This window comes from Macadamia integrifolia, chromosome 9, assembly GCF_013358625.1.
Source record: "Macadamia integrifolia cultivar HAES 741 chromosome 9, SCU_Mint_v3, whole genome shotgun sequence".
NCBI classification, from domain to species: domain Eukaryota; kingdom Viridiplantae; phylum Streptophyta; class Magnoliopsida; order Proteales; family Proteaceae; genus Macadamia; species Macadamia integrifolia.
In genome coordinates this window covers 19,454,891-19,473,911 of record NC_056565.1, presented here as the reverse complement: position 1 = coordinate 19,473,911, position 19,021 = coordinate 19,454,891, and the positions used below count along the sequence as shown (strand labels likewise).

At 40.8% G+C, this 19,021-nt stretch overlaps 1 protein-coding gene and 2 long non-coding RNA genes across 8 annotated transcripts in view; all 3 read right to left on the bottom strand.

The window, feature by feature from the left end:
* The window catches only part of LOC122089325 (sodium/hydrogen exchanger 4-like), a 7,992-nt gene extending 7,303 nt beyond the window's left edge, over positions 1 to 689 (bottom strand). For all 4 annotated transcript variants that reach the window (XR_006143299.1, XR_006143300.1, XR_006143301.1 and 1 more), the window contains exon 1: positions 251 to 689. Coding sequence is in view for 1 of the 4 variants with exons in the window: in XM_042658970.1 (XP_042514904.1) it covers positions 251 to 406 (156 nt within the window). In the remaining 3 variants the exon portion in view is untranslated. The remainder of the gene's footprint in view (positions 1 to 250) is intronic.
* Positions 690 to 2,966: 2,277 nt separating this feature from the next.
* Positions 2,967 to 14,964, bottom strand: LOC122088480. Of its 3 annotated transcripts, none has more exons than XR_006143073.1 (3): positions 14,646 to 14,963; positions 13,852 to 13,937; positions 2,967 to 2,976 (listed from the first exon to the last, which is right to left on the bottom strand). It is a non-coding gene; the product is annotated as an uncharacterized LOC122088480 (long non-coding RNA). The 3 variants fall into 3 exon arrangements; XR_006143074.1 differs by lacking the exon at positions 2,967 to 2,976 and adding an exon at positions 7,949 to 7,994 and having other exon boundaries at positions 14,646 to 14,964; XR_006143072.1 differs by lacking the exon at positions 2,967 to 2,976 and adding an exon at positions 8,168 to 8,200 and having other exon boundaries at positions 14,646 to 14,964.
* LOC122088479 lies at positions 3,249 to 5,558 on the bottom strand. The gene is made up of 2 exons (XR_006143071.1): positions 5,354 to 5,558; positions 3,249 to 3,467 (listed from the first exon to the last, which is right to left on the bottom strand). It is a non-coding gene; the product is annotated as an uncharacterized LOC122088479 (long non-coding RNA).
* Positions 14,965 to 19,021: the final 4,057 nt, after the last annotated feature.

The window sequence follows — 19,021 nt, the reverse complement described above, 5'->3', positions numbered from 1 at the left end:
TCAAGATGTAGTGGTTGCAGAATATATATATATATATTTTACAGGAAAAAAAAAAATTTCACAGTTCCTTTGGTTTTCAGAGGAATTTGAGGAACACTTATCATGCAACATCATCCTAAGTCCTATTTGATGTTTGTGAACTTGATAAAGCTATAATAAAACAACAGCAACACATTAATTATCAGCAGTATGAGATTCTGGTCTGTAATGAAAAATTAAAATAAGGGAAATGGGAACAGAGAGAGCTTACTATCAAAATTGCAGTGATGGACTCGTTGACCCATCGATTTTCTTCAAGCAAGTGGCCGATGACAATGCAGAGACAGAGCACAGCGACGAAAACCGATATGGAGACGACGTGGAAGTGATCATTGGCGAGGTTTTGAATGAGACCAGCCGACCACATTTTCTTGAATTATATATATATTCTTCGCATAACCCAACAAAGCCAAAGTAGAGGGACGAAAGCAAAAGGCTGGAAGCTCAAACTTAAGACAAGTGACGGAGAAGAGAGAGAGAGATGGTGGAAATTGAGAGAAGCCCCTGTGGGTTTTTCAAGAGGGTGTTTGGCCGGGGGAATGGATATCTTTGGTGTCGACTGTCGACGCAAAGAGTTGCCAGTTGTCCTCTGCTACGTTAGTCCTTTGCCACGAGTGCAGAACTTGCAGAGAACCCTGTCTTTCTTTTTTTTTTTTTTTTTGGACAGAGCAGAGAACCCTGTTCACTTTGCCTTAAGCATGGTTCTAATTATAGGTAACGGATCGCTCGATACGGATCGTTCGTATCGGTTTAACAAATATCCAATCTTGATACTGGCCGAACCGTATCAGTTGATTGGTGCGAACCAGGGGTTAAAAGGTTAAAAAAAAAAAAAAATTGTATTTCAGTCTGATATGAGCAATCTGATATCAATCCATTATAATACTATAATGATTTTAGGGATAACTGATACCCATTCCAGATACTTTGCTCTAAAACCATGCCTTACGTAAAGGGCTTCACTAATTTTTTTTTTTTTCATAATAGAAAGTAATTTTTTTATTTTTCCTTTTCAATGTCATTTTAGGTGAGAGAATGCTACCCAATAATGCACATACACACTAGCGCTCATGTCCTATGAAAAACCCATGCAAACATCTTCAAGTAGGGCAACGCGATCTTTTTGCACCCATTGTATCTTGACGCAAGTACACACTATCAAATAGTATTCTTTCCTTCTTATATTTTTTTTTATAGAATAGAAGAAACCTGATGGTTTGGCATAGGCAACACTAGTGTATGGGGCCAATGATGAAGAATATTAGAGCATCTTCAACACATGATGGGGGAGGGCACACCGGTCTCTTTGTGCCCTCTCAATTTGGGAGTCGCCTGTGCTAGACCGAGAAGGATCTTTTTCCCTTTTTATATTTTGTATATTTTTTTTACTGGTATTTTTAGTAAGTTATTAAAATCTTTAAATTATTTGTTTTACTAATTTTGCACCAAAATTTGATCCATTGAGATGAAGGTGGGACTGTGGGATAATGGACGTCCAATCTTCAATTATATGAACTAATTCATATACTGTTAAATAGTAAATAGTAAAATCATTTCTCTATGCATAGTTACATTTGAAAGAATTATTTACATAAAGAATGAGGGTTCTACATGCCTCGTGTATTGGTATCTTCTCATACCAAGCCATTGGACGCACAAGATGGAGTGCCTCGCAACCATGTAGAGGAGGAGCCACAAGGTCAGTTAAGACTCAAGAGAGAGTGTTTGTACTGGGGAGGAAAGAGAGTGGGAGCCCATGTACTAGTAGCAATACGTGCATAATTTTTCCCTTTTTTAAATTAAGATCATGTCTTGCATGGATAATCTGATTTTACACCTTCTCCGTCACTAAAAAACAAATGTGACAAAAAAACCCTAACGATCTAGTGCAGACAACAGCAAGCAAGGCTAGTGAGATGGCACACAACATTAATAATCAAAAGGGCTAAAAATCGTCATTGATTAGATTGAGACAATGCATTTGGACAAAAATAGGAAGAGTATTCTCTGTGGTTTTCTCTTTGTGGTCCCTCCTCACCCCAACACTCTGCCTCTCTCCTTTATCATATAAGTCTTTCACACAAGGGAGGACAGAGATTATGGCGGAGGCTGTGCTACCCGACAGAAGACTATCTCACAAAAAAACTTGCTCAAGCAATTCTTGTCCAAGGGGTTAACCCCTCTCTCTCTCTCTCTCTCAAATGACCTCTACCCCCCCCCCCCTTCGATTGACCTCCACTACCTGAAACCCAAAACTTATATAATTGATCAATTTGTACCACATGATAGCTTAGGTACCAAGATTTAGTCAAACTATCTGCACTTTTTTTATTTTTTGTGCAAAGGTTCAGCAAAAATTAAATTAATATAATGGATGTACATAGGAATACAACAAAGAATAATAGACCACCTTCGGGGTAATGCCATCAGCAACACTAAATACAACCCTAAATGCTGACTCAAGGACATGCCAGAGAATAATAGACCACCTTTGGCAATGCCATCAGCAACACTAAATATAACCCTAAATGCTGACACAAGGACACACCTTCGGTATAGCCATCAGCAGTATCTAAAAGCCAACATCACAAAACATAAGCAAATTCCCAGCTGCCTAAAATCAAGAAACAAACCATCATTTACAAAGGAAGGAATAGAAAAGAATAGACAATAGCACTCCTATGACTAAATTCATGTGATAATATTACCCCAATAGACTAAATTAACAGGGAAATCTTGCTACCATCCTATGTTCCAAAACCTATGGCTTCACATACTATTTTCTGGAATAGGAAAGAGACCCTTGTCACCTTCCTATGGCATTCGCATACTCTGCATCACTCTCGACAATATACAAGGTTTTATAACTCACTAAGAGTCGTTCGGATAGGAGAAGAGGTTCCTTTTCCAAATGGTCACTGACTTGCAGACACAATGCTACACAGATCTGTAGGTTACACCTTCAACAATAAAAATATATAGGCATACCCTGATGTCCTTCTGATCAAACAAGTACAAGATCACATCTTCTGGTTGGTTCTTATTCCACCCATTTTTAGATTGATTGAATGCTTCTTGACAAATCGAGGTTGAAATTAGGTGATCTTCGGTGGATGTTAGTATCAAGCTTTAATCACTCCCTAAAATATTTTTCTTGTTATCTTCTCTTTTCTAGCTTTCAGGTGGTTAGATATAAGTGACAAAGGAACTTTACCCTAAGATGTTCAGTAAGAAAACCTGAATCCAGGACCATGGCCTTAAATACAACTATTCCTCACCACTGGCCCAGAGTACACTTCCATCTTGCTCATAAACAAGTCTGAAGAACAATGTAGCATCTAATCAATCACAGTATATAAAATCAAAATGATATCTTCTTAAAAAGTCTGTTATACTGTCAGAACCGACTAGTCAGCAACGCTTTACACCTGCAAGCAACATGAGAAAGAATTGCATCGGTTACTAATTAGAGATCACACTAGCAAGTCAATGGAGTAAGTGATATGATCTGAATTCCCAAAATCTTCAAAAATAATAATCAAAGTGAAAAATAAGTCAAATGACACTGCAGAACATGCTATCACTCCAAACACTAATTGAAACTAATTCACCCTGAGAAATTAATAGCCAAAATGTAGAACAAGGCAATGCAAAGATCCCAGGTTACAGAGGATTCCCCCTCCCATGAAGGGTTGTGAAGTGGGACACTGAAGTGTCCTTTTGCATGCATCAAATTATTGATCTGCAATCCTAGTAACAAGCAACAATAAAAATGTCAGTGAATGACTTCTCTCATTCGACAAATTTCTCAAACTATTTTTGGTTAGGCAGTGACCCCATCTGAGAAATATTGAAGTCAGTGGTAGCGGTAGTGGCACTAGTGGCTAAGGGGCTATCATGGATAAGCATGTTACAATCCAAACTAAACATGCATTCATTTTCTTCGTTGATAATTAACCTAAAAAAAGTTTAAGGCAATTTTAATAAGAGATCTATGTAAACCACCCACAGCTGGAAAACCTTTTTTCCCCCCTCTCACTGCTTACATTTGACTCTTTCATGGATTTTTCTAATGATACAGCCATTCATTCAATGAGTAGTTGTTTGGCTACCAAGGATTTAATTTGAATATTCAAATAAAGAAGCCATAAGGGAGCCTTCAGGCACAAGTTACACCTTTTTTTTTCCGGTCAAATAAAGAAGCCATCAGATGTTAAATCAGGGTGAGGTATCAATCAAGTATAATCAAAGTGAATTATGATACATCAAGATCCAACTTGAAATAAACTCCATTTACAACCCCTAAACCAATCAAGCATTGCCCATAGTGTTAAAAGCATAGCCTAGGAACTGGCTTGTCTCCAAGGTCCACAAATGGTTCTATGCAGCAGAGATAACCTAAATGTATAGGTATTACCTAAGCGCTAATGTGCAAAATAACATATACAGATCCTCAATTATATAAAAAGAGAGGGACCATAACTTGGTGCAAGTCCCATTTTTGCAGTTGTCGGAGGGGTGGCCTAGAGTCCATACTCACCTTTGGCCTTTTTTTTTTCTGGGTGCAAAAACGACTTTACTCTGACTTGAACCTAGTGTCCTCACACTGGCAGCCTGAGCTTCTACCATTACACCAAGTGTTCGCCGCTTCCTAATTCCTAATTATGAAGAATGCTAATTGAACCCCAAAAAAGAAAAATGTAACTTAAAAAACTACCTGGAAGTCATTGTACCCTTCAACACTAGGGGAAGAAAGGATTACTTCTAGAACTCTTCTATACCTTGGATGAGGTGGATGTCAAAGCATAGTACAATCACCTAAGGAACATCCATCAACATCAGCCTTTACGTCACACCAGACACTTCAACTTCATTGGAACAACCAATATATTGCCATTAATCTAGGACATGCAATAAGTACTTGAATAGACAATACCACGAGACGATAGCAAGAACAGGATAAAACCAAATCCCAGAAGCTATAACCCAACCCCCCTCCAAAAAAAAAGTTTTTTTCATTGGAAAATATTGAGGAAGATAGTAATTATTAACTGAGGAATCACAAGTGTTTCACTTTAAAATAGAGTGCAGCAGGTCGCAATGTAAAATTTAGATTACAGGTATCAAGCCAATCATATGAAGGAGCAACTGCATAGGAAGTTACCATACCAACAGGACATGTTATTTTGTAAATTAGATATGAAACAAAAATGTTCCAAAGTTGAGGAGTTCACTAACCAGTCATACCAACAATTAGATATTTCAAAATAGATATGAAAAACAAAAATGTTACAAAGTTGAGGAGGTTACTAACCAGTCAACACTACATAACATTATGATCGCTTGAAGAAATGGCGACCCAGCATCTCTGACATACCCAGTGCGGAAATGCTTTCATATCGAATTAGTTCTTGAAGCTTTGCATCACAGAGTATCACCATTGAGTTTTGGGGGTCCTAAAAATAGGAAGAAAATAAAAAGAGCACTTAAATTCCAATTCGTTTTTAGTGTATCTGTAATAATTTAGGTAAACAGTGGTGCTCCCCCCCCCCCGCCCAAAAAAAAAAAAGAATGAGAGGGGGTACTAATATACACTGATGAGACCTGTGAACCTAAAAGCCAACAAAGTAAAACTTAAAGATGCGAGAAAATGCAATAATATAGAAGTGAAAGTTAAATAAAGAATATATACTTGTATGCAAATTTTTCATTTTACATACTGCATCATTCTATCTTAAAGAAAGCAGAGATGCATCCATGCATAGACAGAGCCCATGAGATCTCACACTGATGAATTTTAATATGTCAATAAAAAGCTACGAGAAAGAAATGTGCACTCTGCAAAATAATGCACAATCACTGAAAGCCGAAGCTAGATGCTTATTTAGCTCTGTGCAAAGATAAATGAAAACACACTAGGCTGTTTCATCTCATTTAAATGGTTTGATGTGTTTCAAAAGAGTTGAAAGTTCCACGAAGAGATCAGTGTCAAGACACTGCTAATGTAGAATAGTTAATCCACAAAGGACGACCAAGCCAAGCCATCATAGTGGGTGGACATAAAGAGAATATACTTGCTGAACAAATAGTTACCAAAAGCCGTCCGATGTCAAACTAAATTATCAAGGGAAATCAGTCCCAATAGGATCCATCATAAACTCCAAAACACAAATCAAGTTCAGATTCAACAGAAAACTCATATCTGGAAATTAGGCCTAAAAAGAGGAGATTTGATTACTCACAATACACAACTCAGATGGAGCTAAATTTTGGATTGAATGGAGATCCTATAGGAGGGAACAAACCATCAAAGCTGAACAAATTCCACTGGCTGGATTGAGACTATTGAGGGTAGCAAGAAAAAGGAAACTTTTGGTGATTCTTCAAGAACTTCAGTTGAAAGAGTTGGATGATCCTCAAATTTGGATCAAGTGGTCCTCCTACAGTACTCAACAAACCCTCCAAAGGGTTTCAAGATCAGACTTCAGAAGGAGAAGTTCTTGGAGAAATCACTGGGGATTTCAAAACCCTGACAGCTCAGTTGATTGGGTAATTTCTGGTTATATAATCAGCAGGCCTCAGATGGTCCTCAAGTCCTGGTTGAGTCTCTTCTCCTAGGGTCACTAACAAGATCCTAAAATCCTGCAGTAATCAGAATTCAGTCTTGGAAGTTACAGCATTCGAATTTCTTCTCGAGAAAACCCTGAAACTGGAATCGGTAGCCTAGTTGTGTGCTCTTCCATTCAGCAACGATTCAGAGTTCGTTCCTAAAATTATAGTGAATAAATAGAAAAAAGGAGTAGAAAGTAGAGAATAGGAGTATAGAAGGGACAGATGTGAGTGGGACGGACTCTCTGAGTCTTGGATCTCTCACCCACAGCTATCTCAGGAACAACCAGCAAGAAAAGCTCACAAAATATCATTAATCAAATGTGTTCCAGCCTTCCAGGCTTCCAGCAGCTACAATCAACCCCTTCATATGGTGGAGGTTTGGACTCAATTACATATCTGGACTTCTAGACTTCTCTATTACTAAATCTAATACCTTGGAGACTAAGAAACAATAAACATAGAAATAAAAGACCCTTATTGAGACTAAAACTAACTTAAGACTACTTGTTAACAAAGAAACAATAAAAAGAATCAAAACCCAATCAGCTCCCTCCTTCTAAAATCATGGAACTCCTCCCTTGCAGCTCAAGTCTTTACAAAAGGGCAAAAAAATAGCTCATTGGTGGAATCGGTAGCTGGCTTCTAGAAGTGGATTGATGAAACCTATTTGCTCGCTAACTAGGATGAAACAAAAGACAAATAATGTAGGAATGGATTTGACAACCAAACCAGACCCAAGACTGCAGGATTTTATAAACCAGAGAACAACCAATAATCACCCAAAATTAGGCAGGAAACAACAGTCCAGAAGTAAGAGTCAAACAGTCCTTGTAAACCAGAATTTTCAAACCCAGAATTTGCAATTTCTGAAACAGAGATTACACCAAACAAATAGACTAACCAGCAGAAGGTATAGACTAACAAGCAGAAGGTATAGAGTACTAGATAAGCCACAATCAGAAACAAATACCACAGAAGCAGGTAAGTCAAACCAGATCTGAAATCTGGGCAGAAACACAGTCGGCCAGAAGTATTTAACACCTCAGATCAGACAAACCCATGGTCTGATTGGTCCCAAATTAAGGTCAAACCTCCCCTCTTAATAAACCCAACAATCAATCAAAAGGGGAGGACCATCGGCTGGCTGGATCTTCAGAACAATATAGGGGCAACAGGAGAGAAACTTGAGATTTCCAGAACCAGAAATCAAAAGCAGTTCAGATCCCTTACCTGGTTTGAAGAACCTTGCAATTAACTTTGAAAAGAAAGAAAGAATAGTTGAAGAGACCGCTTGGACTTCACGCCGCAAAGAGTCAATTGGATCAAACACCAATTCCTTCAGCCTTGATCAAACACAAGACAACTCTTCATAAAGAAGACAATAGCAACAGCCATTAATTTTTTTTATCAAAATCATTCTAGGCTTTTAGGAGCCTCCTCTTCTTTATTTATAATGTTAATGGGGGAGGGAATTACAAAATAGAAAGTTCCTCAAAANTGGACTTCACGCCGCAAGGAGTCAATTGGATCAAACACCAATTCCTTCAGCCTTGATCAAACACAAGACAACTCTTCATAAAGAAGACAATAGCAACAGCCATTAATTTTTTATCAAAATCATTCTAGGCTTTTAGGAGCCTCCTCTTCTTTATTTATAATGTTAATGGGGGAGGGAATTACAAAATAGAAGGTTCCTAAAAAAGGAAACCAAATATTCTCCTAATACAATAGTGACTAAAAACTGAAATTAGAAATTAGATGAAAAAGGAAACGAACTACTAATGACTTGACTCAATTAATAACTTGACTCCTAAAGAAACAAATATAACTCAAATCAAGCCCAACTAAAAAGGAAACTAATGAAAATGGAAACTAACTAGTAATCCCGTATTCAATCTTAGAGCCCCCCTTTTAGACCCATAAAAGTGGTCTATTACACTAAAAATACATGGGATCAAAGGCCCAACATGTATGGAACCCAACCCTAAACTTATTCCTAATAAAACAAGCCTATTTTGGTAATTAATCTGCATCATGTGGCCTTTGGCCTTGTTCACCGCCTCTAGTCGCACCGCCTGCTACTACTGCTCCTCATATTATTCTGCCTGCTACCCGCCTCTAAAGGCAACCCTCCCCTTCCGCAAGATGACGCCTCTGAAGGTGCCACTTTGACCACTGTCCTGCCTTCCGCAGGATTCTCTGCCTCTACCTCTCTAGTCGACATCATTGTTGCTTTAGTCCTAGCCTCCTGCCAGGCCTTCTCTCCCAAGAAGTCCCCTCTGCCCCAACAGTCACCTGCCTTGTTGCTCATGTCCTTGATGCTGGCCCTCGGTCTGGCCTTCCGCCAAACCAGTCTTTCCATGAAGTCTCCTCTGCCCTACCGATCACCATGATGCTCAAGTCCTCAGCCCTGCCAATCTCCTCCCTCGGTCCCCAGTCTTCCGCCATGAGTTTGATCACCTCGAAAGGTGCTCCCTCAATCCTCTAATCCGCTCAGGCCTCTCCTGAGCTACGCCTCCTAAGCATTGGTGTCTCACCAAATCTCAATACCTTGGAAGGTTCTCCTCCACCTCTCGGGTCTAGGCCGGCCCCTCTTACCCATTATAAGATTTCTCCCCTGATCTCTCCCATCCCTGAAGTCTCTACTATTGTCATCCTGAAGAAAAAAAGCATGTCTACCAGGCCCAACTCTCTGCTCAAAGGTCCTGAGAAATCCAAGCAACCCAAAGCCCCCTAGATATCACCGTCGGCAAAGATCTAAGCCTACACTTGCCACTTCTAAATCCCCCTCCAACTCGGCAGAGCACTTGTTGCCAACCCCCTCCCTTTTAAAATGATCCCCTTGACCATCTGGATCGTCAGAAGTTTAAATCCCTTTGTCAAGCATGCTTCTATTCGCTCCCGTATTGAGTCCACCAAAGCTGTTCTCTGTTGTCTCCTCGAAACCAGAGTCCTGGAGGCTAATGCCTCCTCCATTGTTGCCTCCATAGCCCCCTCTTGGTCCTTCCTCTCCAATAATGCCCATTGTCCCAATGGTTGTATTTGGATCCTTTGGAACCCTCTCTTCCTCCATGTTCTCTCCCATTGCCTCCTCTTAAGTCATCCACCTTTCCATCTCCTCCCCTTCTGATCCCCCTTCTTCTTCTTAGTCTCATATGCCCTCAATCATGCTCCTGAGAGGCTCTCCCTCTGGTCTGATCTTCATTCCTTTGCCCCTTATGTCTGCTTCCTCCCTTGGGGCATTGCTAGAGACTTTAATATGGTTAGAGCTAGCCATGAAAAGCTCGATGGGAGCCCCATTGACCTCCCCTATGTGGATTCCTTTAATGAATGTGTCGATGATATCGGCATGAATGATCTTATGTGGTCAGGATCCAAATTCACTTGGTACAACCAGAGGAGGTTCTGCTCGGGTTACCCACAAATTGGACAGGGCCTTGTCAATAAAGCATGGGCTAACTCCTTCCCCTCCTCTCATGCCTGTTTTGACCTCCTTGGGATCTTTGACCACTCCCTTATCTCCCTTTCTGTTCAACCCCTCATGTCCTTTGGCCCCAAGCCTTTTAAATTCATTGACATGTGATCCCAGCACTAGGATTTCCTCCCTTTGGTCCATGATGCTTGGGCCATTTCGGTCCATGTCCCCTCCCCCTTATTGCCTTCGCCAGAAAGCTCAAGAATGTTGAAGTTGCCCTCAAAGTTTGAAACTTCAACTCTATCGGTAATATCATTGATAGAGTCTTGTCCTGTCGTAAAAACCTTAATCTCATCTAGTCTAAGCTACAGCTTGACCATTACAACCACTCTCTTGCGGAGGACGAGAAGCTCGCCACCTCTAAGCTTTCCTCCCTCCTTGCTCAAGAAGAGAGCTTCCTTCGTCAAAAATCTAGAATCAAGAGGCAGGACCTAAGGGATACCAATTCCGCCTTCTCTCACAAATCTCTCAATGCTAGGTCTAATGCAAATTTTATCCCCAAGATCATCGCTCGTTCTGGAACTGAGCTCCTATACCCTAAAGATATCAAATCTAAAGTTGCCTCCTACTTTTCTGAGCTCTTTATCCCTCCTCTCCCTCCCCTGCTCCCTCCCCCCCCCCCCCGAATCTCCTTAACAAATTCATCCCTGACCATCTTCTCTCCTCCCTCCAACACATCCCTTCTGATGATGAAATCTTAGCTGTTGTTCTCTCTCATAAGTTTAACAAGGCACCTGGTTTGGATGGGTTATGGGGTTTTTCTCGTCCTGCTGGTCTATCATTAAAGATGACCTAATCTTTGCCATTAGAAGCTTCTTTCTGAATCCTAGCCAAATCAAAGGTGTCAACCACACCTTTCTCTGCGTCATCCCTAAGAAAGAGGGTGCTCAACTATGGCAGACTTCACACCCATCTCCCTCTACAATCTCCTTTACAAATTCATTGCCAAAATTCTAGCCAATTGGATTCAGACTGTCATTGATCCCCTTGTAGCCCCAATCAATAAACCTTTATTGCTAGTAGAAGCATTGCTGACAACATCATTCTCTATCACAAGATTATCCATGGGTTCGATCGTAAGTCCCACTTTTCTGCCACTCTCCTCAAAATTGACATCCATAAAGCTTTGACTCCATTCGTTGGGATTTCATCTCCAGGGTCTTGCTTCAGATGTGCTTCCCCTCCTCCTTTGCCTGTTGGATTCTCACTTATATCTCCACCCCTAGCTTTTTCGTCATAGTCAATGGTAGCCCTATAGGCTACTTCTTTTCTTCTGCAGGTATCAGGCAAGGTTGCCCCCTCTCCCCCTTCCTCTTCTCTCTTGCCCTTGAGGTTTTCTCCTGCTCTATCCAATCCTCCATCGACCAACACCTCATCTCTCCAATTCCCAAATGTAATGCTCTCCATCTTGCATTTGCAGATGACCTTATGATCTTCTCCAAGGCCGATCCCTCCTTCATTCCTAGCATTATATCCTCCCTTCACCTCTTCGAGTCCCTCTTTGGCCTCCATATCAACCTTCTCAAATTCAATCTCTTCCTTTCGGGTGTTTCTGACTCCCGCCAAGCCCAGCTCTTTTCCCTAACTAGCTTTTCCTTAGCTCCCTCCCTATCAAGTACCTTGGTTTAATGTAGGAGTGAGTTCCATGTAAAAACCAAACCTACAGTAGGATTGATATTCCAGTAACTGATAAAATCTCTAAGTGACTTAACCTACATCATGGTTAGCCCCTCATCACCTCCCGGCTCACGTCTCACGTCTCACCACTACTCTCCCATTATTGACATTTTGGGAATGAGGCTTTGGCTTTGGAAAGGTAAACTACTTTCCTACACCGGTCATCTTGTTCTCATTAGATCAGTTCTCAAATCCATGTATCTTTACTGGCCTGGAAATTTTATCCTTCCCTCTTCTATCTCCAAGGTTATTGAATCCCTCTCTATTCCTTCCTTTGGAAAGGAGCTGAATCTTCTAAATTTCTCCATCCTATAAGCTGGTCCAAAGTTTGTTGCCCTAAATCTGAGGGAGGCTTAGGTTTGAGGAAAATCAAAGATGTGAATACAGTGGGCATCCTAAAGCTCATCTAGAAGATCTCTTCCAAGCACAACAATATTTGGGTCTCTTGGGTTTATTCCTCCCCCCTAAAAAACTACTCCTTTTGGACGCTCTCTCCCTCTTCAGATGCTTCTTGGATCTAGTGCAAAATTCTCAACACTAGACTTGTTGTTCTTGGTGCTATCTCCAAGATCATTGGCAATGCCTTGTCCATCACCCTTTGGATGGACCCTTGGCACCTCTCTGGACTTCTCCTCTCCTTAGTTACTCCCAGAACTATTTACTCCTCTAGATTGGTGTACTCCCTCCTTCCCCCTTGCCGACCTTTGGTCCACCCTTCATCCCCTACCTCCAGGCCTTCGAGGAAAGAGGATAGGATTAGCTGACTCCCCTCCCCCTCGGGTTTGTTCTCAGATGCTTCTGCTTGGTACTTCATTCGTTCCAAAAGCCCCTTCGTGCCTTGGCATAACATTATCCGGTTTAAAGGTTATCTCCCTCATCACAGCAACACAACTCGATGAGCCATCTCCAACGGTCTCCCTACACGGTCCTTTCTCATTTATTGGCACATTCAAGTCCCCTCTTCCTACTGTCTTTCTGGAATAGTACCGAAGATGTTGACCATCTTCTCCTGCCCCTTCTCTTCCTCCGTCTAGAAGAGGGTCCTTAGGTCCTGCTGGCCATCCCATAGAAGAATTCTCCCTTTAGCCAAGGAATGGATCTGGTTAGACGTGACTAATGGTGGATCCAACATTTGTGACATTGCGGGAAAACTTTTCTTTTGTGCCACGATTAACCATATTTAGATGGAGCATAATCTTCGTAGATGGTCCTCCAACTCTTGATCTTTCAATAAGATTTGGAATGCCATTTACTTTGATGTTAGTTCCAAACTTGGCTACCTCCGCCATCGTCCAGTCCTTGACTCCCTAGGAACAAGCTCATTGTTGTCTCTTGGGGTCTCCATATTCTATTACTCACCCCCCTCTTGACATTCCCTTCTCCTTTTGTTGGGATCTTTGTGCTTTGATTTTTTTTGCCCTCTCTTAAGAGCTTGGGCCCTCCTTTGGGCTCCCCCACCCTTGTTCTTCCCCTTGTATATTCTTCTTCCATGGTAATGAATTTATTTATTCATCCAAAAAAAAAAAAAAAACCACTAGCAAGAGTTTAATTGGCTCTAACTGATAAAGCTTCAAAGTGGCAATCTATGTCCTGCAAGGCAACAATGATTTAATTCAACTAATGGAAGACATGCTATACTGAAATTAAAACAAGTGAGATCGAAGATTGGGTGGCTGGTATCTTCCAGCATGATCTAGTTTAAAGATACTTGGATAACGGCAACTACTACAATAATTCTAGGCTGTTCATAACTTTACTTGAGTGGTTGAACCTACACTTGTCCGTGTTCTGGATGGATTTTGTTGGATGAATCACAGGGAAGGGAAGCTATTTATTAATTATTAAAAATCATGAGCCATTTCTTGAAAGCTTTGGCTCCAAATTAGAGGCAAACCATGATAGTGAAATTCAGTTCAGCCCAAAAGCCACTTAAACACATAAATGACCTGTCACAATAGATTACCCCACCCCTTCTGAGGAGCTTAACATCCAGAAAGCTCTGCTCTACAAATCAGCACTGCAAAGGGTTTCAAGTATTGGTGTCTAACCTGTGTTGCGCTGGTCACCAGACCTGTTCCCAGTGTATGAGGTGGAGGTCCAAGCGATTAAAGACAAACAAATACTTATTCAACAGCTGTACCCAACAAATAATCCAAAAACCATCTCAATAGATATATGAGAGAACCAATATTTAGCACTCATAACTGCAGAGAATAGTCCTTACTGTTTGCAAAATTGTGCTGAAAATTAGAATCACAGCACAAAAGCAAAGAAAATAAAGCTTATTCCCAGGAGAGCGCTGAAGCAAAAGAAATTATGGAAATAATCAACAATTGCGCAATTACATAGTTCTTTTCAAACTAAGGATACATTGAACATGGGTTTACGTAATTGATATTGGGTCTTGAAAGTGATGTGTAGACTGAAAATGGGTTAATAAGCTTCACTAATGAGTTAGCCTTAACAGGATGCAATTTATGAGGGCCGGGGAAAAAGCTGATCGGCTTGATGGGCTGAGATGATCAAACATGCAACTATTAAAAATAAAAAAACACTGGTTTGAGATTTTCTGTAAGCTGTTTCACTTCTATCTTCCTATTAAACTTCAGGATAAACTAAATTACAAGTCTCGTTAGAATTAGTCTACAAAATTCAATGAGGTCTTAATCCAACAGGGGGGGGGAAAAAAAAACAGAATATGTGTATCCATAATAAGACCTATGAAATGTAGAGTTGAACAGATACAAAAAGGCCGAATTTACATATCTGTTCGCAAAACTAAGAAGCCCCAACAGAAAATTTATTCGTAAGAGAGAGAGAGAGAGAGAGACAGAAAACTCACCTATTTATGCGACCCTCGTAGCAACGGATTCTGCAAACCTCGATCGTTCAAAGCCTCGTCGACAGAATTTCAGAAGAGGGACTCAAATTTATAAATGATCTCTTTAGCACAAAGAAAAGGTAGAGAGAGAGATCAGGAATTACTATTATACGGATGGTTTGGAGTAATGACGGAAACGGGAAGAAGACGTGCTCTGGAGCGGAATAAAACAGAGGGTGAAACAAAAAAAGGAAATCGTTTATTGAATGGGGGTTCTAGCATTACTTCATGAGCAGGTTTTGAGCCACGTAGCAGTGCATGGTCTGTTCAATTAATGTCGATATTTCCACCATGGATTTTATTTCTAACCAATCATATTTCTCACAAAGGGCGTCAAAAAAGCCTAATCAGCCCGAACCCACCCTAATCCACCCTAAGCCTGAACAGGGCCTGAGCTGAGATATCAGCCGATAGGATAGGGTAGGGTAGGCTAGGGTTGAGAATTTCAGGCCCGAGGACCTCAACCCAACCGAACCCAACCCAATCCAATCCAATCTAACCCAACACAACCCTGTATATTAAGTATATAATAAATAAATATGTTAATAATAAAGATTAGTACCTATAAAAATAAAGGTCTACAAAAAGTCTATCATTTTCTACAATCTACATATATATGAAAACTTTGGTATTTAGTCTCTGTAATGCATCAAGATCAAGCAACCAAGTAACTAATAGTATTGTGTTGTGATGGATTGGGTTAAGCCAGGTCCAATCAGGGTCCATTAGAGTTGGGCTAAGTTGAGCTAAACCCGACAAGGTTGGGTCTGAGCTGAGATATCCTAGCCCAACCATACTTGAATTGAATCATAAGACCTTAGGGTTGGCTTGGGGTTTAAAAAACCAGCCCAACCTAGCCTATTGACACCCCTTTCTTCACATGTGAAATGATTTAAAACAAAAACCAAAAAAAGAAATTAATTTTTGTTTAAGTGAGATAATCTACCCCAAAAAAAGTTCTTTAAATCTCTACCCAAAAAAAAAAAAAAAAAAAAAACAAAAGATGAGTCTTCGAACCCTGACTGATCCCGAACACAGCTGATATGTCATGGCTGATTCTTAGTCCAAAACATTACAATTGCTGAATTTTTAAATATAAGGGCCAATGCTAGGTTCCAATCCCTTATTTTTGTGTTTTGAATTCTAGAATGTAATCCACCCATGTGGTAAAACAAACCGCTTTAGTTGGAATGGATTATGCTTTAGTAGATTACGGGCCCATTTGATAACATTTCAATAAATTCGTTTTTGTGTCCAAAAATGGCAGAAACGGAACAAAAAGCATTTGATAAACCTGTTTCATTTCACTTTTTTTTAGAAATAGAAATTGAAATTTATGCCTATTTATGGTTCAAGGAACGACCCAGGCGAAACTTGTTTTCTGGAACGACTCGTGGCCATTCTTTCGTTGGTTACTATCGACTTCTAGAAACAAAACTTATCAAGCACCTTCAATTCCATTTCTGTTTTTAGAAATGGAAATTTATGTTTCTTCCATTTTTTGAAATAGAAACGACAGAAACGTTATCAAATGGGCCCTACATCTTCCCACATTTTATTCAAGAGGAAATTTTCCCTACTATGGCAGTCGTTGAAGGAATCCAATCAATTGATGGAAGTGCCTAATTTACCACATGATAGGTTAGGTCATGTAAAAATTTTTGTGAATAAGAAGATCCTAAGGTCCCTTGTCTTGTTGTTTTAGCGGACATTGATTGATTGGCGAAGTCGCACTCACACATGTCATGTTTTAGCTTGAAGAGAGCTGGCACTAAGGGAACACAAACCAATGACAAATCTAGGACCACAAAGTAGTCATGTTCGAGGTGGATTCGATTTTGATCCCAATCAAATCCTTCAAGTAGTAATCCAATTAGTAAAAAAGATCAAATCTAGACATACCTTATTCTAATAGAATTACGATTTTATATTCTAATATAATTATGCTTTTATTTTTCACTAAAAAAATAATGATGATAATTATATTATTTTATAAGAGTAGGATCCATCACCTCTCCAACGACCTGGGCCTCCAATGATCCTCCAACCATCCAAGGGGTTGGGAAGATTTGGACATGCATCCAAACACCTGTGAACACCTGGGGATGCGTGTCCAAGCCCTCCGAGCCTTTGGATGAATTGTTGGAGGGTCATTGGTGTTGGAGAGGATCTTTTTTTCATAAGATTATGGGAAAAATGATTATGTGCATGGCACATGTCGCTTAGACTCAAGATGAGGCGAATTGACCACCCCATCTCCAATGAAAGGCCCAAATCTCTCTCCAGTTGATGCTTTTGGGTGTGCTCCCATTAGCCCCTGTGCTAGCATAAGGGTGGTGCTCCCGGACAGAAAACCCTCCCCCTAAGATTATACATGGAATCATATGAAATTCTCAAAAGGTAAAGGGTCAAAGCTAGTTTGGATCTTCACTAAAATAAAAACAAAATAAAAAAAATAAAAAAAAGGTAATTTGGAGACACTTAGCGGGGCTACCGAGCTTTCTTCTATCAAATCATTATTACATTATAGTAGGTCTGGTGGTGGATGTAACGCATGTTAGTTGCAATTGGTTTGCTTGTGGTGGGCTTTATGCTGGTGCATTGAACACTATACACAGAAACTTCTTGTTACACTCGTGCCCTAATCCGATATAATTTGAAATTGTTGTGACAGGCCTCGGATCGGAGATCAGAAGTACGATCGGGCTTTGGCTCGCCGCTACGTATTGCCGAAGGGATAGGGATGACCCCACACGCTCGTGCATTGCACGCCTGTCTAACTGGAGGGGTTCATACCTTCCGATCCCAGACGGTAAGTGACCCGACTCCCCACACTTGATTTCAGGCATGTATCATAATTGCCGAAAGGCCTTGAGCATGTCCGAGGGCAGCCACCTGTGCGAGGCCAACCATTGGACAGCAAGCTATCTTTACCATTGGAAACAAGCCACCGGAAGCAGCCTGGGCATGAATCTGGTGCCTATTTTTGGTGGGTACACTGGCTACTGTCGAGGTTCTGATGCCTGTGGGTCCCGCCACTCTCATCGTAAATGGTTTCGGATGATCCCAAATCATCCTCCACACCTTCCTCTTGATTTGAACACCTTATGGACCTAAGTGTGTGGGTCCTCGTGTCCTGAAACTCATTTTAACCTGATTGGTTCAAAAGAGGCCCAAACCAAACGGACCCTAAGGCCTAACTTAAGTTATAAGTTGGGAAATGAGGATTCATTTCCACATTTCCCTTGTGCCCAATGTAGGAGAGGAGAGAAAGAGGAGAGGAAGAATAAGAAGAAGAGGAAGGAGAAGGGGATTGAAGGCCTCCCTTGGTGCCAGCTACCGCCTTGTTGCCGGAGGTAAGTACAACCACCCATGCTACTCTCTCTCTTCATTTTGACCTAGAAAAAGCTAGGTATGGATGGAATCTTAGTGTACACACCATGATAGGGTTGTATGATGGGTGTTCTACCCTCCTGGTGTTGTTGCCGAGCTCGAACCAAGCTCGGTGAGCTCCAGCAACATGTAATGCCAAAAGACCAACTAGGGTTTTGATCGTTCATCGACATATCTCCCAAATGGCTTAGTGGGTTTGGGATTTTCTTAGCTTAGAATGATGCTAGAAACATTCCCTACAAACTCCATGGAACAAATCCTGATGATCGAGCCCGAGTTAGAAAGCCCAAATTCGAGTTGGACCTTTCTACGTCCACCGAAAATATGGCACAGGAAGCACTGTAACTATTTCCGATGGGTTTTTTTCGATGGACAAATGAGCCTAATGTGCTCTCTATCACCTCCACTAGAAACAGGACTGATATTTCTAATGGAAATGCCCTGTTTTCGGTGGGTGTTTCCGGTGACTGTACTATCACCTAAGAACTGTGTCTATACCCTTTGGGGTGACCTGTGTGGGTCCCTCCCGATGTTTCTGACACGTACTGATGTAAAATTTTCTTGTGTCTAGGACAGTGATGCGCACGTGCCCCAAAACCAGAATTGAATTGATCTATCGGTGGTCGTACTTGAACCCAAACACAATTGATCGTAAAATAGGTGAGGGATGGACTGTGTTTATTTTTGAAATGATTATTATTTATTTAATTTCTCACATGCTTAGAATTATATATTTAATTGAAATTGTCATTTTACCATCATGATATGAATTGTATAGAAATGTATGACGGGATTCGGTGTAGTCGAGGTGGTACCGATACCGTGATCGTCGTGTGTTTGGATGTGTGTGTGTGTGTGAGATGGAATCCGACGTGGTACCGGTGCCGTGATTGCCATATGTATGTTACATTTATGCATTGATTATATGCATTAGAGTTAGTTGT